The sequence below is a fragment of the Phoxinus phoxinus genome (assembly GCF_949152265.1).
Source record: "Phoxinus phoxinus genome assembly, chromosome: 12".
Lineage (NCBI taxonomy): Eukaryota > Metazoa > Chordata > Actinopteri > Cypriniformes > Leuciscidae > Phoxinus > Phoxinus phoxinus.
In genome coordinates this window covers 4,855,258-4,876,868 of record NC_136887.1, presented here as the reverse complement: position 1 = coordinate 4,876,868, position 21,611 = coordinate 4,855,258, and the positions used below count along the sequence as shown (strand labels likewise).

The following is a 21,611-nucleotide window of genomic DNA, read 5'->3' as shown; positions in this document are numbered from 1 at the left end:
TGATATAGGGCCCATTCTTATATCAGACCACTCACCAGTTTACCTGCGGTTATACCTCCCCCAGCAGACAAATCAAACCAAACAATGGAGATTTAATGCCTCCCTACTCACAGACTCTGAGGCTTGTAATAATATTAGAAAATGGTTAGAGCAGTACAGACAGGATAATGCGCTCTCCCCAGTTACTCCGGCAGTGATGTGGGATGCAGCTAAAGCTGTAATTAGGGGTCAGGTGATCTCTTACGCATCTGCGAAAAAAAAATCTATTATTAAACAAACAGAACAACTTAAGAAAGAGTTAATTAATTTGGAACAATGCCATAAACGCTATCCTACAGAGGAAAACCTGAGAAAACTAAATGCAGCCAGAACTAATCTTAATCTCATTCAAACAGAACATATCAAAAAACTTCTATTCTTTACCAAACAGCAATATCATGAATATGGTAACAAGCCAAGTAGACTTTTAGCCTATCAACTCAAAAAAGAACATGCAGAAAACATAATAAAGTGTACACGTAATGCGGCAGGCCAGTTGAAATATGATACACAATCAATTAAGTCCTCATTTCTTGATTTTTATACACAACCTTACGCGTCAGAAAATCCTTCCGCAACAGATATCCACAGATTTTTGGAAAAAGTATCCCTACCCTCTATCTCAGAGGATGAGAAGGGGCAGTTGAGCGCTCCATTCACCCCAGAGGAGGTGCTACAAGCAATCAAATCAATGCCCTCCGGGAAAGCTCCAGGATTAGACGGATATTCTGTAGAATTCTATAAGGCTTTCTGGGTACAAATCGAGCCACTTTTCATGCCCATGGTCACTGATTTCTTTGAAAATGGCATTCTTCCTGACACTATGAAGACAGCAATAATATCTTTAATACACAAGAAGGACAAAGATGCTGCTGAATGCGCATCATTTCGCCCAATTTCATTACTTCCAGTTGACTTTAAGATATTATCAAAATTAATCGCACGCAGGCTGGAAAACCTGTTGCCCCAGATTATTAATCCTGATCAGTCCGGTTTTGTGAAGGCACGCTATGCATCTGACAATATCCGGAGGCTATTAAATATAATTGACCACTCGGCCCTGCACAAGAGAACAGCCCTACTACTTTCGCTTGACGCAGAAAAAGCGTTTGATAGGGTTGAGTGGCCATATTTGTTTGCCGTTCTGAAGAAATTTAATCTTGGAGAAAAATTTATTGGGTGGGTCAGAAATATGTATAGCAACCCACAAGCCCAAATATGTATAAATGGCACCCTCACTGAAAAATTTGATTTGTTTAGAGGCTGCCGGCAGGGATGCCCTCTATCTCCGTTTTTATTTAACTTTGCAATTGAACCACTCGCAGAAGCCATACGGGCTAATGAAGAGATTGCGGGTATCAATATCGGGAAAACACAGAACAAAATTTCACTATATGCGGATGACATAATCCTATACTTAACCAGCCCCGAGCGATCAATCCCAGCAGTATTAGACCGTATCACTAAATTTGGAACAATATCAGGCTATAAGATTAATTTGACTAAATCCAATGCATTATTAATTAACTCGTCAGTTTCTAATAGACTCAGAGCAATCTCACCTTTCACCTGGGCCCAAAGCAGCTTTAAATATCTTGGGGTGAATGTGGCTCTGAAACTCAAGGATCTTTACCTCATAAATTACATTCCATTGCTTAAAAAGATTAAGGAGGATTTAGAACATTGGAAAATGCTCCCCATCTCGTTTCTTGGACGAATTAATGTAATTAAAATGAATGTTTTGCCCCGTTTTAGCTACTTATTTCAGTCACTGCCCTGTTATTTGGATAAAACATTCTTTAAATCTATAAATAAAATGTTAACCTCTTTCATCTGGAAAAATTCTTCACCAAGAATAGCTTTTAAAACTTTAACAAAATCTAGAGAGAAAGGGGGACTGGCACTACCAGACTTACAGATGTACTATTGGGCCGCCCAGACAAAGGGCCTAATTAGCTGGGTGCAAAGACGCAATAATGCACAGTGGATAGACATAGAAGAAGAACTTTGTACTCACATTTCTATAACCTTGCTACCATTCATTAACAATATCAATGCAATACATCAGATAACAAAAACATATGTAGTTTACAACACTCTTCGGGCTTGGCAAGATGTAAATAAGTTCTGCGGGAACTTTGGAAAAATCTCCAGACTTTCCCCCTTATCCTTAAACCCAGATCTGCCACCATCTATAGGTGGTTCCTTGTTCGCAAGGTGGAGAGGAAATGGTGTACATCAATTCCAACAATTGTTTGATGGGGATACACTCAAGTCATTTGCTGTTTTAATGTCAGAATATAAAATTCCGAAACAGGATTTTTATAAATACTTACAAATTCGTCATCTAATAAACACCCTAAAAGGGGAAAAACACCTGTCTTTGGGGCTAACAAATCTTGAGGAGATTTTGGTAAAATCAACATCATTAAAAGGGAAAATCTCTGAAATTTATAGTGCTTTGTTGGACCATTATAGCTCTTCCTTGACCTCACTTAGGAACATATGGCAGAAGGATATGGGGCGTGCTTTTGATGAAGATCAGTGGGATATGATATGTCAGAATGTTTTTTCCTCACTGTCCTGTAATAAAATAATCGAACAAAATTATAAATTCATGCACAGGATGTACCTTACTCCACTCCGCTTAAACAAAATGTTTCCCAACTCATCCCCCAGATGCCATCGTTGTAAAACGTGTAAAGGGTCAATTATGCATGTTTTTTGGGAATGCAGGAAACTAAAACATTTCTGGAAGGCGGTACATGATCTAACTGTTAAGATTGTGGAAACCCCGCTGGACATTACACCAACACGGTGCCTCTTCGGTACGGAATTGGTCAAGACACTGGACACCACATGTAGGAAAAGGATTATCATAATATCCTATGTAGCAAAGAAATGCATCTTGCTAAATTGGAATCAACAAAGACCCCCATCATTTAATCTGTTTAAACAAATCCTAAATGAAACTTTAAGACTGGAACAACGCACATACGCCCTAAAAAATAAGGGAGATGCCTTCCGAAGGATATGGGAACCCCTTATGGACCTCTGACACTACCATGTCATAATGGCGTTTGGCATGTTTACATAACATTCACAAAGGATGAATCGTGATCTGTGACCATGGACTTACTTGATTTAATTTGCTGTATTTTATTTGTATTTTTTTATTTTTTTTTATATATATATATTATTTGTATTTTTTATCATTATTTATTTGTATTTTTTCTCCTTTTATTTTATTCTTTTCTGTCTGTTCTGTTATAAAATGTTAAAAATCAATAAAAAGATAATTGAAAAAAAAAAAAAAAAAGTTTCATTACCATAGGATAATGTCTGACTTCCATATTTTCTCTCTTAGGAGTTTACCAATCTGCAATTAGAATAATCTAAAACATTTTGCAACTCATTTAATCTTCTTCAGATCTCCCTGTAAATTTCCGTCACCCCTGAGTCTTCTAAATTCCCCCTCCCCTCGGGGGTTTTACTGTCCTCACTTCCCTGAGGTCGAAAATTCTTTGTTTGTGGCTAAATAATCTCTATCTTTCCTGAAGATAATTACCTACACTAAAAGTTCAAAGGCTAAATAACCCATCTGTCTTCCTAAGGACAATGGTCTTTTCTTTACAAGTTAACCACACTAAAGAGTTCAAAAGGCTCTTTCTGACCATTTGTTTTTACTGTTTGAGTTTCATACTGTCTGACCACTATCAGATTTGAATGCACCCCCACTTTCAGTTCTGTCCCATTCAGGAAAGCCAACAGCAATAAAATATCAGTTGAAAATTCAATTAAATAGCCAAATCATAGTAACATTACTCTATTTTTTCTAATCCATGTTAACACAGAAGCTTTCTTCAAATTTGTATCATTTTGGCATTTCTTTGTTTGGAACCAGTCTATGTTTATTGTTTCTTTACAATCAGAATCAAACTTTTACAAAACCATCATTTGCAAATCAGTTAGAGCTTCAGCTGCTTATAGCATTTGCTCTTCTTGTCTCACTATTATTTATCGGAACTGTTGATACAGTATAAAGACATTTAGTATGTCATCAATTTCATTAACACTGTTTGAAAGCTTTTTCTTTTATCAAATGGTTAATCTGCAGACTGCTCAACTTAATAGCATCATTATTCCTCAGTCCCTAAATTACAGACAGCTACCATAGCCGCTTGCACCTTCAAATCTTTTATAAACTCTGTTATAAACATATGGAAGTCTATTCTTTAATACCATTGTTTTCATAACATTAATACAATAAAGCACATTCACATCATAATTAACACTGACATATAGAATGTTGCCCATTCTGCTTAATGAAACATTCCTCATGTTAATCCCTGTTAATCATACTCAATGCCTTATTTTTATCTAAAAACTCACTTTTCAGACCATTTCAACTTAATTTGACTTTCTTTTCGCTCTGCTTCATCTAACCAGTTCAAGCAACACTGTTTGCTTACAATCCAACAATTGTCAATCCAACATTTCCATCAGGAAAAACATTCTATCTTACTATCCTTTGCTACTTTTCAGTTCCTTCTCTTTCATCTTCAATTCAACAATTCTTCTTTTATTCTACCTGCTTCTTCAGTTCAACAATTCTGTCTGTTCACAGTTTTACACACACGCTGAACACGATCACAAAAAACCCTTTTGTTACAATTATCCGTTCCCCAATTTCTTGCATGCTTTTCTGGCCATAATTATTTTTCCCATTTTACAGAACAAAACAACCGGTGTATTAAAATTATTTAGCTTACTCTTGTGTGACCCCATATTGGCTGATCCTATCTCTCCTGGATTTTCCTTCGACGCGCATCTAATAATTTGTCGAACGTCTTCAACAAATCCGATTTTGTCACCTCAAATCGGCAAGGGTAGCAAATATGCTCTGTTGGCTCTTCCGTCCACGACATGGCTCTTCCGTCCATGCTTACGAGCTAGTTTTCGGCATAAAATTGACTTGACTTTCTCATGTTACAATTTCCCCCTCGAAAACCTTCTGTGCCCGCACCAAAGAGATAGTTCCAGCCACTATGGTTCACCCACAGTCATATCAAAAATTACCCCCACAAAACAAAATAATTTGATTGTCTTCTTTACCTGAGATGCTCTTACTGCCACGGTTCTTTTTCCTTAATTCCAGTGGAGTTACCCACTGGCTCTGATACGATCGGCCCCATCTCTCTTAAGTCTACGAGGTAGGGCTGGATTATACTTTTAGGTCCAGGTTGATCAATCACCGTTCGCTCAGGGCCAGTTGGGCACTTCCAAGGAATCCTCACTTCTGACACCAATTGTTGTGGCAAAACAATATTTAACAAACGCAGCATTCCCAGGCAAAAGAGACGTCAATATTCAAATTGTATTTAAAAGAAAATATACATTTATTCTGCAGAATAGTTCCCAGTCTAGCCACACAGGCCAGCTGCAGGCTGGGGTGAGAAACCCCAGCCTTCACAGACAGTCTGCAGGCAGATTGAGACCAAGATATGTGTTCTTTTTGGAGTCTTATAATGTTCTCATCAAAGGCATTCTTGCACCCACCCCAGAGGAACCCCCATGGTCGCCTTACCCCTCCCTAGCCTGGGGTCTTCTCAGTGACACACACACACAGCTGTATCAACGTTACAACAGGAGAATTCCAAATACAGAACACGTGGCATTCATATATTATCATTGAGAAAACAAAATAAGAAATAAAAGATTAAAAACTGCCACTACAGGGTCCTGTTACATCATCAGTTCATTTTGTCTTATTTATGGTATTATGACTTATATCTGTCACTGCAGTTGTTCTTAAAATACATTGAAGTGCATCAGTTTGCATCTGGTGTGATGCTTTATATAAAGATAAAATATTTAAAATATTAACATTTTAAAACATTTTAAACCTGTTTTAAATAACGGTTTGAAAGTATTTAGTTTGTTTGTTATTCTGTCAATCATTATGCATGAATATATGAACAGCTGCTGCCTCACAGTATTCATATTTCTGAACTCGAGTTATAGGATAATATACATATGAACATATGAGGATTTCACTGGCAAGAAGATTTACTAAAATGTGTCAATACTTTATCAAATTTTACATGCACAAATAAAAAAGCAGAAAACAGAAAAAAATAGACCAAACCTGAGAAAACGGCATCATCTTGTAACATTTTTTTTTTTAATTGTCAAGCCTTGCCAACAGAACAAAAGTTTATTAACAAAGACTGCATCATTTTATAGTTAAAGGTTGGGTAGGTCAGAATTTTCTAAAAAAAAACTTTTATTCAAATTTGTTTAAACTGTCTTTATATACCAATACATAATTTAAATGCAAGTACTCTGAAATAGAGAGTATAAAAAACTGAGTGACTCTAGTGTATTTAATCTTCAATAAACACAGCTCATTAATTCCATTCACTCCCGCCTAAAAACGGGTGGGCGACTGCGCAGAGCCAGTAATAGCGGCGGTAGTCATGGCGACGGAGAGTGACAGTCGCGCAAGCCAATCCCTTGTTTCGTCCCGGTAGGAATTAATGAGCTGTGTTTTTTGAAGATTAAATACACTATAGTCACTCAATCTTTATACTCTCTTTTTCAAAGTACTTACATTTTAATTATGTATTGGTATATAAAGACAGTTTAAGCCAATTTGAAAAAAGTTCTTTAGACAATTCTTACCTACAGTTAAATGGCCCTGTGATATAAAAAATAAATTGGCAGTTTTAATGAGTGTAAATATTTTGTGTACCCAGTGATTTATGAAAGGAAATAAGAAAATTCCAATTAAAATTCAATTTAAAATTCAATTAAAATGAAAACCTTAAAGAGACACGAGGGTTAAGTTGGCTCTACATTTTACATTGAAGTGTGATTGATCAATGAGAGATTACAGTGTTATTATTGAAGCATAATTTGCAAAACTGTATTAATCCAGAAGCAGAATCAGATTTAACTGTGATTTTCTGCTGTAATAAACAGTTTAACTGGTAAGATCCTCAGAGGGGAAATTGTGCAGAAATTATCTAAGTATGGAAAGACAGTTTCTGTGAAGGACGTCCTGAATGTGCGCAGACAGTCTTTAGTTACAGGATCAGAGAATGACACTGTTCCTCCGTCATAGTCCAGCTGAACTCTCACACGCTGGAGCTTCTGTTTAACAGTAAAGTAAGTGTAGCGTTGCTCTGGGGATTCTGAGATGTATTTGCTGTTCATGTAATGCACACGCCAGACATTAGACTTAAAGAAAACCTTTCCCTTCCTCTGGTTTGATGCTGTGGTTATTCCAAGACCCCAGTATGTATTGTCTCCAACCTCCACATCCCAGCAGTGTGTTCCTGAGGTAAAGCCCTCAGATCCCAGAACACATGCACACCCGTCAATCCTCTCTGGATTATCAGGAAGTGTTTTATCATCATCACTGTACGACACACTGGTCAGATCAGCAGAGAGTGTGAGATGAGGATTTGCTGTGTTTGGATCCAGAGTCAACGGCGCTGCAGAGAGAATAACATCAGATTAGAGGATGAGATATGATGTATTTAAATGTAAATGTAAAACACACATAAAGACTTTGTTGAAAGAGATCATAAATCCTGCTATCATAACAGTCTCTCAGCAGAAGTGGAAAGAGAAATAAAATATTCTACTAAATATTCAGTGAAATTTTATTAAGTACAAGTAAAATTACCGGTCTAAAAATCTACGAGAGTTAAAGTAAAAAGCTCATTTAAAATGTACTCAGAGTAAAAGTTAGTGAGTTTTCTCCAGCGGGGGTGTGTGTGTGTGTGTGTGTGTGTGTGTGTGTGTGTGTGTGTGTGTGTGTGTGTGTGTGTGTGGGACGCTCCTGTGACGTGTGACATTTTCACAGTAACGTCTCAGAAAATATCTGGTATTAATAAATTATTACATAAATAAACAGTATTATTCAATTATGTTTATTATTATTATCATCAGTTAAAATTACAGTTAAATGAATAAAAACTGGTTTTCTTAGTTGAACAAATGCTTTTACTATAACCTGGAAAACATTTGTTTGTTTTGTTTATTAAAATTTCTATAAAACATGTCTAATCAACTAAATTAAATAATTGATAATGAATTAGATTAAAGGACAAGTTCGGTATTTTACACTTAAAGCCCTGTTTACAGATCGTATCTGATTAAATAGAACGGTTAAGATTAAAATTTGGACACATGCTGCTGTCGCGAGAATTTTAGGTTTAATTCGCTTTTGTGGACCTGTTTTGCCAAACGCGTCACACCCGTGATTCTTCCGTTGAGAGCTTGAATAATAGACACTCCAGCCCAGTTGGTGGCGATAATGCACCTTTGTCGATTGCAACCAAACCGCTGGCATTTCATTGAATACACAGAAGAAGCAGAAGAAGAAGCGGCGGAGTAATACCGTACCTCACACAGCACATTCAATACAAGTCAATGGAGTTGGACAAACACTACGATAAAACCTGTTTAGGTTTAAAGCGAAATAAACCTAAAATTCTCGGGACAGCAGCATGTGTCCAAATTTTTATCTTAACCGTTCTATTTCATCCTATACGATCTGTAAACAGGGCTTTAAGTGTAAAATACCGAACTTGTCCTTTAACAACTTATTTTTTTACATTAATAATTTATTAAAATGTTTAAGAATAATACAGTCCTATGAAATGTATTTCATTCAGAAAATTAATGTTTCTTTTTTATGATTTAATACAAATATATTATAAAAAATAGTGGTAATCACATGAAAAATTATCCTTTTTTAATTTTTGGGGAAGAGCTGAAAAACAGATTTACTAAATTAAACCATGGACCAAAAAATATATTCTTTAAATAAAATGAATTATTATTGTTGTGCATTTTCATGACTGGATTCTGGAATCTGAATCACGGAAATCATTCGGCCTTAAGTTATGAACGGGACACGGGTCATTACTGGGATTCGGTAATATTCAACTTGAATTTTTGTGTTTTTTAAAGTACATATAATTTTTTTTCTAAATAGCCCACATCATTAGGCACATATTAAACATATTATAAAATCTTATTTTCCCACCTCAGGCATTTAAGAGCTTTTATTAATTTCAGTGTTTTTCATATTTAAACCTTTCATTCTCAACCCTGTAACGGACAAAATGGACTTTGTTTAAAGAGGATTTTACAGAAAACTTGCTATAAAACAAACATCTGCTCATGTGTCCCTCATAACAACTTAATACAAATGTAACATTTATGATACTTTTCACATTTTGGGGGGGCTGAAGTTAAAATAGGCAAATTGTGTGTCTGTGGTCTCTTTATATTTATAAAAAAATATTGTAAATTTCGATGTTTAACTAAAACCACAATTGTATTGTGTTTGTCCTGAACATGTCAGTGGTAATCAGCAAGAAATGCCTTCGAAACATATTAATGTGACAAGGTTGATAAAAGTGTGACGGGGTTGAAGACTGTAACCGGTTTGAAGGGAGTCATTGTCTTCACTTATATATTTTTTTATTTTTTATTTCTCATATTGTATTCTTTCTGGATAAACATCTGTATAACACTGTCTTTCTGCTGCTGATCTGGCGGCCATTTCTGAGATAAGATGTTTGTCAGTGTTTAAGTCGACACATTACATAAATTTTTTATTTTTTATGAAAATGATCGATAAATGAAGTGAAAAATGTATCAACCCTGTTACAAGTTTTCAACCCCGAAATAATGAAAAAGTGATACTACTTACCATCTTCACTGTTAAAAAGACCTGAATGATGTAATTTCTGGTAAATTATGTCACATATAGGTGAAAATTATTATAAATTATTATAGGCAGAGAATAGTTGGCGTGACGGGGTTCAGACTGATCGACATCACTTTATAGTCAGTTTTTTTTAATCAAATATCTTTCTTTTTTTCACAAGAAAGTAACACCAATAAATACTTACAAAATTTGACGCTGTACATTTTATTAAATATTTTCTAAAAACAAATTCAGTGAAGTACCAGAGAAGGGACCTGACAAAATGCTTAGTTTACAATAGAAATAAGACATTATTTTATGATAAAAATTATTTCAATGCAACATTTTTTTATTTATTATAATGGACATGACATAAATTATTGTGGAAAGCTTTTAATATTTCATTTTGGTGAACCACCACCTTTAAAAAGTCTGGGGGAATAGACTTTTCATTATGAGTTCGCTGTATGATCTGATGATTTTCTGTAATACAGTTCAGATTCACTTAGAAATTCAAGTGATTGTTAAATATATTAATAATTTTCCATCTTAATTTTTATGTGATGGGGTTGAGTTAAGCTTGACAGTACACCCCCTTGACTCATTAATATAGGCCTCAAAAATAAATTATTATAGGCGGAGAATAGTTGGCGTGACGGGGTTGAGTTCAGACTGAGCGACATCACTTTATAGTCAGTTTTTTATCAAATATCTTGGTGTTGTTTTACAACAAAGTAACAAATAAACTTACAACATTGCTAACAAAATTTTACTGTACATTTTGTTAAATATTTTCTAAGTACAAGTTCAGTGAAATACCAGAGAAGGGACCTGACAAAATGTTTAGTTTACAATAGAAGACATTATTTTATGATAAAAATTATTTGATTTGCAATTGTTTTATTCATTATAATGGACATACCAAATTATTGTGGAAAGCTTTTAATATTTAATTTTGGTGAGCCACCACCTTTATCTGCACGGAGCGGTTTAATATCAGTATTCAATAAACACGATTGTATCCTAATCATAAACATAAACCATGAGGAATAGACTTCATTATGAGTTCGCTGTATGATCTGATGATTTCCTGAAATGCAGTTCAGAGTCACTTAGAAATATATTTAATAATCACTTGAATTTCTATCAAATGTGATGTTGTGTGTGTTTCTATCTGCACTATCTTCTGCACTGGTGTCAGATCTGCTGAGACTCACTGTGTTGGACAGTTTCCAGCATCTTCTTCCCGACTCTGAACGGCAGGTTACCCAGATAACGCGACACATGAATCAAAGCTCCAGAACTCATCCGTGGATCCGGCTGTGAGATCTGGACTCTGAGGAACATTCAGGAGTCAGAACTGCAGTGAGTTTGAGTTCAGATCCACTGAGAGAAGAGATACGAGCAGCTCACTTACCTTTCCATTGAGGCGTTAAAGTTCTGGAAAATATAGAGTTTGAAAACATTTTAATATCTTATCAAACACTCTCACTGTCAATGAGTCTCTCTATACAAGTTGTTTTCTGCACAGAGAATGAAGCCAGATTGATTTGTCACCTTTAGAAACGAGACGTCGTTGTCTTTCATCATCTCCTCCATGTCTCTGAGTGTGTGTGAAAGAGCTGAGATGTGTGTGTTCATCTCCTCCAGCTTCTCCTTCATCCTCTGCTTCTTCTGCTCCTCTTCCTCCCTCAGTGCAGTGACTGCAGCTTCTTCTTCGTCTCTGAGAAACTGATGAAGCTTCTCAAACTCTTCTTTAATCTGACGCTCTGTGTGCTCAGCTTGAGACTGAAATCACATCACATTCACTTCAGTGTGAACACACACTCCACTAATGTCAGTAATACACTCTGTGTGTGAATGTTGAGTATTTAACTCTTTCCTCACCGTGATGTGTTGAATTGTTTCATCACACTTTTTCTTCATTTCTTCTCCATGTTTGAGCTTGTTTTGTAGGGACGTCAGCGCTGTATTAAATTCCTCCTACAGGTGCGCACAAAAAGTATTATCGTCGTGATAAACTGATGGTTGAGCCACTAAAGTCACTTGGACTATTTTAAACATTATCTTTAATAACTTTCTGGGCCGGCAAGTTTCGATCCCATAGCCTATGAAGAAGTGATCCAGCGCTCAGATTTAATCAGAAATATCTTCATTTGTGTCCCGAAGATGAAGGAAAGTCTTACGGGGAACAACATGAGGGAGAATAATTACTGACTGAATTTTCATTTTTGGGTGAACTAACCCTTTAAATATTGTATGTTTGAATGTTTTTTATTGTTATTATTATTATTTTATTATATGTCGACTGGGTCATTCTCAGGAAGCATTTGTGCCTAAAATGGCAGAACATGTATATTTTAATTATATAATCTGGAAATGATGGACATCAAAAAATCATGTTTTCATCAAACAAATGTGTTTTTTTGCAATTGCCAAATCTTAAGTATTAAATCCATGCAGTTTTAAATATGTAGTTGTGCAAATACAAATACAGGAAGTCAAAGTATGTTAGTATCAATCACTTTTAGGTGTGTCTTAAATCACAAATTATTATTGAAAAAATATCAATAACTCATGACACTTCTATTTGTTTTAAACATGTTTTGTGCAGATACTGTTACATTTAAGAAGATTTGAACATCAGAGGGGTTTTCAGAAGTGTATATCAGTAAATCATAGAGATTTAGTCTGAGTAAAAATTAATACTGGTCTATTGTTTACACAAATAATACTGTTTCCATGTTTAGCACTGTATTTATGAAATGAGAGACATTAGTCTTACCTTGTGAGATGAAAGCACTTCACTGATGGGTCTGAATGTGTGGTTGGTGTGTTTCTCTGAGTCTCTGCACACTAAACACACAGGCTGTTTGTCCTCCAGACAGAAGAGTTTGAGTTTCTCACTGTGTAAACTGCAGATCTCCTCAGATCCTGATGAACGTTTCTCATTTCTCTCCTTTATCAATGAATCGCACAAGTTTTTTAACACAAGATTAACTGGAGGATGATCATTTGAGGATCTTCTCCTGCAGACAGGACACTCCTGAGTTTTCTTAGTTTTCCAGAACTGTTGTAGACACTCTTTACAAATACTGTGACTACAGGACAGAAAAACAGGAACCTTGAAGATGTCACAGCAAACAGGACAAGAAAGCTCTTCCACAGATTTTGAATCCATTTCCTCGTCTTGTAAAATATCCAATGATCTACTATTTCACTTTCTGAACTTTGGTTTAAAGAGTAAATAACTATTACAATCAAAATCTAATCTAGTTTCAATCAGAATACACAACAATCCTAATATAATATGTCCTCTGTTCTTCACAACTCGTTTTAGCTTTCAGTAAAAATGAAAGGTAGAAATAATGACTAGTCTCGTCCTGGTTGGTTTTGTAAGAGGGAGTTTCTGATGAACTGTTGGACCTTCTGGTGTCGGTTGCATAAACTGCTGAAACTGGTCTGACACGTTAGTCATTAATTTTTGTTCTTTAACCCTTTCATGCATAGACGTCACTACAGTCAACAGCTATTCAAAAAGCATTGTTTTACAATTGTATGGGTTTTTAACTCATAGTTGCACATAAACCTCTACAGTGGACCCTGGTGCATCATCCTATACATTGCGAACCAAGTGGCAAACCGTTGTGTGCTGATTTTACCTCTGAATTTCATATAAGATAAAATCATACTAGACCTGATCATTATTTTGGTATATAATCATATCAATATTAAAAAGTAGAAAAAAAGTAGCATTAAAAAGTTTATTTTAACTAATAGTCTCGTCAGACTACCATATACAATTGAATAAAATGATATTGTTAATGCTGTATTAAGGTTAAATCGTACTATGTAGGCTATACTCTTAATAAAAAAAGGGAGTAAGCACACTTACGTTCTTATTTTAAGAGGTGTTCTGAGTAAACTATTTGTTTGAAACACTTTACAATATGGTTTGCTAACTAACACGAACTAACCATGAGCAATACGCAATACATCTGTTAATGTGTTTATTAATCTTTCTTAATCTTAGTTAATAAAAATACAGCTGTTCATTGTTTGTTCATGTTAGTTCACAGTGCATTAACTAATGTTAACAAATACAACTTTTGATTTCAATATAACTGTCATTTTAACTGATGATAATACACATAATTTAATAATAATGTTTGTTTATTTATTTAATAATTGATTAATACCAGATATTTTCTGAGATGTTATCATACTGTGAAAATCTCACCACGTCACACCCCTACACAGAACCCATACGCGCATTTAAGAGAAATGCATCTTATACGGATTACATAATCAAATGATATTTGCTTTCGATTTGATTTTTTTTCGTTTAAAAGTGGACATATCAAGCTTTATATAGATATTTTTTCATATATTTGAGGCTAGTAGGCCTATGCTATATAGCCTACGATATGTTTCTGCTTTTTTTTTTTTTTTTTTTTGACGCGCTACAGTTCACGGAGACCATGAAAGCGCGCCCTGATTGTTTTATTTTATTTTACGAAAGTAAAACGTTTTCTTGTTATTGTGAGTTTACACAAATAAAAGTATTGCGACTGATGCATTATTCTTTTCTGTATGGCCAGAAATAGAGTATTTTAAGTTGTTTCCACTGTTGATCGCATCGGCGCCTCCATGTCATGCAGTGCGCGCTACACACTCCGCACACACACTTGGTTATGCGCCTAAGAACATCAAACAATTATCTAGGTTAACGTTAGAGTGAGCGGCGATGCCAGTCGGATAATCCTCATGTTTAACAAATCAAATCATGCACTTTCTACCTATCGAGAGTCAGCGCTGCGCCAGTTTGAAAAAGGCGGGTGTGCAGGAGTCTTTTAATGAACGTTTGGTGTAGATGCATAGAGATATCTGAACATCTTTGCCAAGCGCAAACCAGTACAGAAGTAATCAATAAATGATCGGGGAGGGTCATGCCTTTTTTCACAATCATTTTGGAGGGTCATAGAAAAATGTATTGCTGGCGAAGGGAGGGTCAAGTCTTTTTTGACTATAGATCTCAAAACTCCTCCGGTGGCCCCTTAAATAAATAACGAACAGTCCCTTACAAGTTAGTCATCCTTTTTTTTCTTTAAGACTGTTCATAACTTTAAGTCAGTTATATAAAAATTTGATTCCAAAAAAATAAGATTGATTGTCCCTTCTAGTAGGTCATATAAGACCAGTCCTTCAATCAGTCGAGAGCTAAAATGTTTTCTAGGCTTTGCTGGGTATTATTGGCATTTCATCAAGCTGTACTCTAAAATAGCAAAGACGCTAAACCATCTAACTGCAGGATATAGCCCTCGAAGGAAAAGAGGGAAGGTTTACAAGAGAGAGAAATCGAGCACTCCTGTAGATACCAATACTCCCATAGGTGACGAGTGGACAGTCCAGTGTGAAAATGCATTTAACCCTCTGGGGTCTGAGGGTTTTTGGGGCCCTTGAGATGTTTTGACATGCCCTGACATTTGTGCTTATTTCAGCTTCTTACAACATACCTTTGGCCAACACATAATTCTGCTGTATTCAGCACAAACTCTGCTACAATATTATGTGAGCAAAATGGAAGTTACATGTTTGCATTTTATAGAAAAAAAATATTATGCGTGGTTAGTAAGTTTTGGGGGAAAAATTGTCACTGCAATGAGCCCATATAACTCATACTGAATAGTTTGGCACAAGACTTTTGAGTTACCATTCTTGTAGGCTAGAATGTTTACTACAAAATGATGTGAAAATCATTCTGATCACTCTTTCACAAAACCACAATATAATGATTTAAACTTTGTAAGTCCGTTTTTGTGCCAGCACTGCTTTATGCGTAGGGGTGTTGATGGCCATGAATATGAATGAGGGGAGACAATAGACACTCCCCCATCCATGGCTAATGCCCCATCAAGGTGCTGTGAGGCAGAGAGGAGAATCTGAGAATGAGAGGAGATTCAAAGGTTTTGTTTTTCAATCTGATTTTATTGTAATTCCTAAATGTTGTGCCTCACAAGACCACAGTGCTACCGTACAAATATAAACATATAGTACCAGTCAAACGTTTGGACACATAACCATTTTTTATATTTTTGGAAGGCTGCATTTATTTGATCAAAAATACAGAAACAACAGTAATATTGTGAAATATTATTACAATTTAAAATAATGATTTTCTATAATATACTTTAAAATATAATTTATTTCCTTGATCAAAGCTGAAGTTTCAGCATCCTTACTCCAGTCTTCAGTGTCACATGATCCTTCAGAAATCATTCTAATATCATGATTTGATAATCAGCTATTATCAATGTTGGAAACCGTTGTGCTGCTTAATATTTTTTTATAACCTGTGATACTTTTTTCAGGATTCACTGATTAAAAAGAAAAGCATTTATTCAAACTAGAAATCTTTCCTAACAATATAACTTAACAAATCCTTTCAAAAAAAGAAAGAAAGGTATTGTATACTGTTACAAACAGACTCATGGGGGAATGTGAGGCAACAGACCTCAGTTGCTGTCCAGTTTCCCGTGCGGGCAGGAATCACGCAGTCTGTGCAACCATGTCAACATCAGTCTCGGTTTTCCATGACAGGGTGGACTTGGACCTGTTGCTTGTTTGTCTTGGCTCTCTTCGGGACAGGTGCTTGGACATGTTCATTGTCACATCTGTTGATAACACAATCAGAGAAACTGTATTATTATCATTATCAATCACTAATGGCCATGGATAAAAAAAAAGACAACAGTTTTTGTGATTTCACACAAGAATAGGTAGGCCCTACTTGTATAAGGCTGTTAAATGATCCTCTTATGATATTTGAAGTGTAACTTGATCGTATTCTCTGGTAGGTAAACTGGGATAGTACTTCATTGTATTATTGGGTGGGTAACTGGTCGATAACTTTGTTAGTCGTAAACTTCAAAGTCAAGTCAAAGTTTATTTATATAGCACTTTTTAAAAACAACAGGTGTTTAACAAAGTGCTGTACACACATATCCTCTATCAATAATGCAATCAACCAACATGAAAAATAAAAGGAGTAAAAAATAATAAAAAACAGCAAGCATAAAACAATACTCTCACATAGTATCAAATGCCAAACTATAGTAGTGAGTTTTGAGATTTGATTTAAAAATAGCAAGGGTTTGAGTCTGTCTGATATGCAGGGGCAAACTATTCCAGAGCTTTGGTCCAGCTACTGCAAATGCTCTTTCACCTCTACTTTTTAGTTTCACCCGAGGGACAACCAACAGCAAATGGTCAGCAGACCTAAGCGCTCTTGATGGAGCGTATTGCCTAATCAGTTCTGACATATACTTAGGAGCAAGGCCATGAAGCGATTTAAAAACAAACATCAAAATTTTGAAGTTAATTCTAAAATAGATTGGCAGCCAGTGAAGAGAGGAAAGAACAGGTGTAATATGTTCACGCTTTCGTGTCCCTGTCAACAAGCGAGCTGCAGCATTCTGAACCCTCTGCAGTCTAGAGAGAGAGGCCTGAGTATTGCCTATATAGAGGCCATTACAATAATCTAGACGCGATGAAATAAAAATGTGGAGAAGTCTTTCAAAGTCTCTAGAAGACTAAAATGATTTTACCTTGGTGAGTTGTCTCAATTGGAAAAAGCTCGATTTAACTACCAAGTTAATCTGTTTATCCAATTTAAAATCACAATCCATAGTGAAACCTAGATTTTTGACATATGGTTTCACTAGTGGATTCAACCCATCAAGATCAAAATTTAGTGAGTCATAAGTGCCACTGGGAGTAAAAAGTATAACCTCTGTTTTGCTTTCATTAAAACATAAGAAGTTCTGTGCCATCCAAGCTTTAATTTCCTCGAGACACTGGAGTAAAGGCGCTAAGGTGCAGGTGTCTTTTCTTTTCAAAGGCAGGTAAATTTGGGTATCATCTGCATAGACATGAAACGAAACTCCAAATTTCCTAAAGATATGACCTAGGGGCAGTAAATACAAGGCGAACAACATAGGCCCCAGAATGGAGCCCTGGGGGACACCAGACGTGAGAAAAGCCGTAGAAGAGACAAATTCTCCAAGGCGAACTGCAAAAGTTCTTTCAGACAAATACGACTTAAACCATGCCAACGCAATACCCTCAACACCAACACATTCTTCTAAACTTTCTTGTTTACTGTTTTGAAGGTCTTCATGGACGTTAAAGCGGGCTAAGTGAGCAGTCACATTGAACAGCGCGCGCTCTCTCTCTCCGCACTCGCTCTTTAAAGCCACGCTGCTGCTTTCTACACACCGTTACGTTTAAGTCAAGCATGTCTATGCGGGCTTGAAGGATTATTTTGTTTCTTATTATTAGTTGGCATTCTTTTACTTTTTTTGTGTTTGGTTTATTTGTTTTCTAGTTATTTTTTTGATTCGGAGTGGCTGTGTCTGCCTGAAATTACCTCCAGGTGTTACTGCAGTTAACTCTGTATTTGGTGTGAGTTTCTGCCGCGGTCACGGTATATTTGTTTATTGTTTTTGTTTGAACGTGAATGTGAGTGTTTAGTGTATTTATATTTTGTTTGTCTTGGGGTGCATTGTAAATGGTTTTCGTCACGTTAGAGTTAGTAAATTAACTTTGAATGTTTATTTTGTTGTTTCTTTTGTTTATTTAAATTGTCTAGTTTATTAATTATCTCTATTTTTCTTTTCTTTCCTCGCTTTAGGAGCTGAGGACTTTCTGGGGCGGGCTGGTGCGCTGTCGCATTGCAGGTTTTGCTTCACTAAGAGTGTTATTGCAGTTTCATTATTGCCGTGTCACTATCTTTGGCTATTTGCAGTGAATTTGGTGGGTGTACGTTGGGTTGGCGTGCTTCTTATGGTAGACTTGCTGCCAGCACACTAGCCTGCTCCTGACCGGAAGCCTCAGCCCCTGTGAAGGTGTATTGTGAAAGGTTTATTGTGAATTTGTGAAGATTTATTGTGAATCCTTGAAGGTTTAAACCTTGTCTATTTCTTGTTTATTATTTCTTTGCTTTGTTCACTTCAATCAAGACTCATGTGAATTATTGATTTTAATCATTGTTGATCAACTTTTAGCTTTAATAAAACATAATTTTGTACGGAAGCCCATGCCTCTTGCCTTTCTAGGTGGAACGTATGTGTGTGCTTTATTTTGGTTGTTTTTCCCCGTTAACCTGGGGTGGCGTAGTCTTTAAAATTGAGCCACATATTACATTATATCAGGATTTGATCCCGGCCCCCATGCATACTTTATAATAACATCACTAAACTGTAAAGGTAATGTATGAATCTGTTCAGGTTTTATTAGTAATAGAGAGTGACGTGTCTGTACGCGACATTAATACAGTTAATACTGCAGATAGTCACATATAACATGTCCATGTTGTTTTGCTGTTCAAGAGTTGGAAGGGCAGAAACTAATCATTCACGTGCCGCCTTATCTTTATGAGCCGATCTAACATTACATTGAGTATCAGGATTCACAGTATAGGAGGAAGAGCCAGAACTGTTACATATTGTAATCATTATTTTTTCATTGTTTCATTGTATGACTTATTTAATGGTTAAAGCTGCAGTCCGTCGTTTTTCCTCTTTGTCGCCATCTCTGTTCGAAATCTGCAATTGCAGTTATTCGCGGAATTATTAACTGTGCGTGGGTAGTAAATCGGCATGAAACAGCGCGGATGAACACAATGTATTGAGGAGAACCTGTCGCTGCTGCGTCGCTGTGGATACTGTACTGTCATCAGCAATCTCAGAGTATACTTTTTGAAAGTGTCAACATTAGAATTTTCATCGGAAAATGTCATCTGAACAAGTAAGTAACATTCACTTTTGTTCTGACCAAATTCGGGGGGTGGGGGGAAGCATTGCAGGAGCTATATCATGCTGATTAAATCTAACGATTGCTTATATCACGTCAAAACGTGAAAAATATATTTTTTCTGTAGCCAATCTGAAGTCCGAAGTCTTTGTGTTTTACAACTGGTGAATCTCCAGTTGTCACTGGTGATTGTCGCTTTAAATCTCCACCATCATCCACACACGCTAGCCGGGGACTCCTTCTCTATGTGTACAGAAGTGACGTAATGACGCAAAGACATGCTCGAAATTCCCGCGGAAATCCACCAGTACCACTGGAATTAAAATCATTATTACAAGCTTACCGTTTTGAATCGAGGTAAGGCAAGCAGATCGTTTTGAACACTGGCTGGTTACGTTTTTTTTCAAAAATGTCTTTTTTGATATTTTTAAACACAAAAAAGTGCCGGACTGCAGCTTTAAGTATTGAATTTATAATAATAATAATTACCTTTGGATTTGGGATTTACAGTAGAATTGTTCTCTATCAAATATTACATGCACAAATAAAGGTAACACTTTACAATAAGGGTGCACTAATAAGCATTAATTCATACTTAACTAATGCACAGATAATACGGAATTAATGTATTACTAATGATTATCTAAGCTATTCATTAATGATTGCCTCATTAGCAACTAATGAAGAGTCTGTCTGGTTAATATATTAGTTAATATATGAATTGTTATTAATTAAATATGTAATTGTGGATTAATTCCATAATCACTTATTGTATTAACTAATAGTGTTAAGTAATTTGTTAATTACAACAATGAGCCTAATATGCATTAATACATTATTAATTACAGCATTAGTAGAGTGTCAATTACTACAATTACTAGATGATGAGTTAATAATGATGTGCCTCAACAAGTAAAGTCACAACATAATGATTGTTAGCTAATGATTAATTAATCATTAATGACCATCACTAGAGTTTATAAAAGCTGTTTATTAAACACTGGTTTCCAAAAACATTGTAGTAATTGACACACTACTCATGCTGTAATTAATATGTATTAATGCATATTAGTTTACCTGTATTATCTGGAAGTTGAAATATACGGAGCCCCTAAAGGGACGTGGTGGTGGAATTTTTTTTAGGATGGGAGAACATTTATTTTCCAAATCTTTTGCGTTCCCTCGCAAAACTTTTGCGTTCCCCCGAGAAACTTTGGGTTTTCTCGCAAAACTTTTGCGTTTCCTCGCAAAGATATTTGCGTTCCCACGCAAAATGTTTGCGTTCCCTCGCAAAGTTATTTGCGTTCCCACGCAAAACTTTGGCGTTCACACGCAAAACCTGTTGTGAGCTCGGAGTCGGACAGACACTTCCTGTTTAATGTCCCGCTGATAGTGTTTCACATAGGCTATTCGAACTTCCCGGATCAATATTCGTGAGCTAAACGTTGTTAAAACACAAACGACACATATTTACAATCACAGTAACCAGGGGCGGATCTACAGGGGGGTGGGGGGGGGGGAAGTGCCCCCCCAATCTAGAGCCTTGCTCCCCCCAGCTGCCCCCCTAACTTTGATGATCAAAAAACTGTTTGTAAAAACAACCCGCCACTATGTCCACAAGCTTTTCAAAACAGTGAACTAAACAATACATTTACCAAAAGTGAACAATTAAATTTTTTTATTTGAAATATATTTTTAGCCCCTCACCCTGCCCCTCAAATACTTAGCTACGTCCCTGATTCAAACCGTGCAGAGCGGCGTTCGCTCAGTCTGGCTCACTCACACTGCGAGTCTGCTGCTGCGGTGCGCCGGTGACCCTGCAACCCGACTGGAGAGACTGAGCTGCCCCAGAGCCTCTGAAGGTGAAGCGAGTTTCCCACAGGTGTAGTTTAATGAAAAAATGCGTCGATACCTTTAATATGAATTATGAGCGTCGTCAGCCGCTTTCATTCAGGAAAAAAACCTGTGCTGTCGTCATGAACGCGCTTCACAAAACAACGTCCATCAGGGCTTTTCAAAGATTAGCAGA

At 36.2% G+C, this 21,611-nt stretch overlaps 1 protein-coding gene across 2 annotated transcripts; it reads right to left on the bottom strand.

Moving 5' to 3' along the window:
* Positions 1-6,204: 6,204 nt before the first annotated feature.
* LOC307007805 (zinc-binding protein A33-like) lies at positions 6,205-13,171 on the bottom strand. 2 transcript variants are annotated; one of them, XR_013799687.1, is made up of 7 exons: positions 12,555-13,165; positions 11,657-11,752; positions 11,327-11,557; positions 11,187-11,209; positions 10,987-11,105; positions 6,610-7,538; positions 6,205-6,445 (listed from the first exon to the last, which is right to left on the bottom strand). XR_013799687.1 is itself a non-coding variant. In XM_079630175.1 (6 exons), exons 1-6 carry the CDS (start codon positions 12,948-12,950, stop codon positions 6,994-6,996), a joined length of 1,410 nt encoding a protein of 469 aa, XP_079486301.1. In that variant the 5' UTR covers positions 12,951-13,171; the 3' UTR covers positions 6,205-6,993. The 2 variants fall into 2 exon arrangements, 1 of the variants encoding a protein (XP_079486301.1); XM_079630175.1 differs by having other exon boundaries at positions 6,205-7,538; positions 12,555-13,171.
* Between the last annotated feature and the right edge of the window lie 8,440 nt (positions 13,172-21,611).

Coding starts and splice junctions, on each gene's coding strand:
- LOC307007805 (XM_079630175.1), bottom strand. CDS start 12,950: ATGGATTCAAAATCTGTGGAAGAGCTTTCTTGTCCTGTTTGCTGTGAC. Junction 11,753..12,554: donor AAGTGCTTTCATCTCACAAG/GTAAGACTAATG, acceptor GCGCACCTGTAG/GAGGAATTTAATACAGCGCT. Junction 11,210..11,326: donor ACGACGTCTCGTTTCTAAAG/GTGACAAATCAA, acceptor TATATTTTCCAG/AACTTTAACGCCTCAATGGA.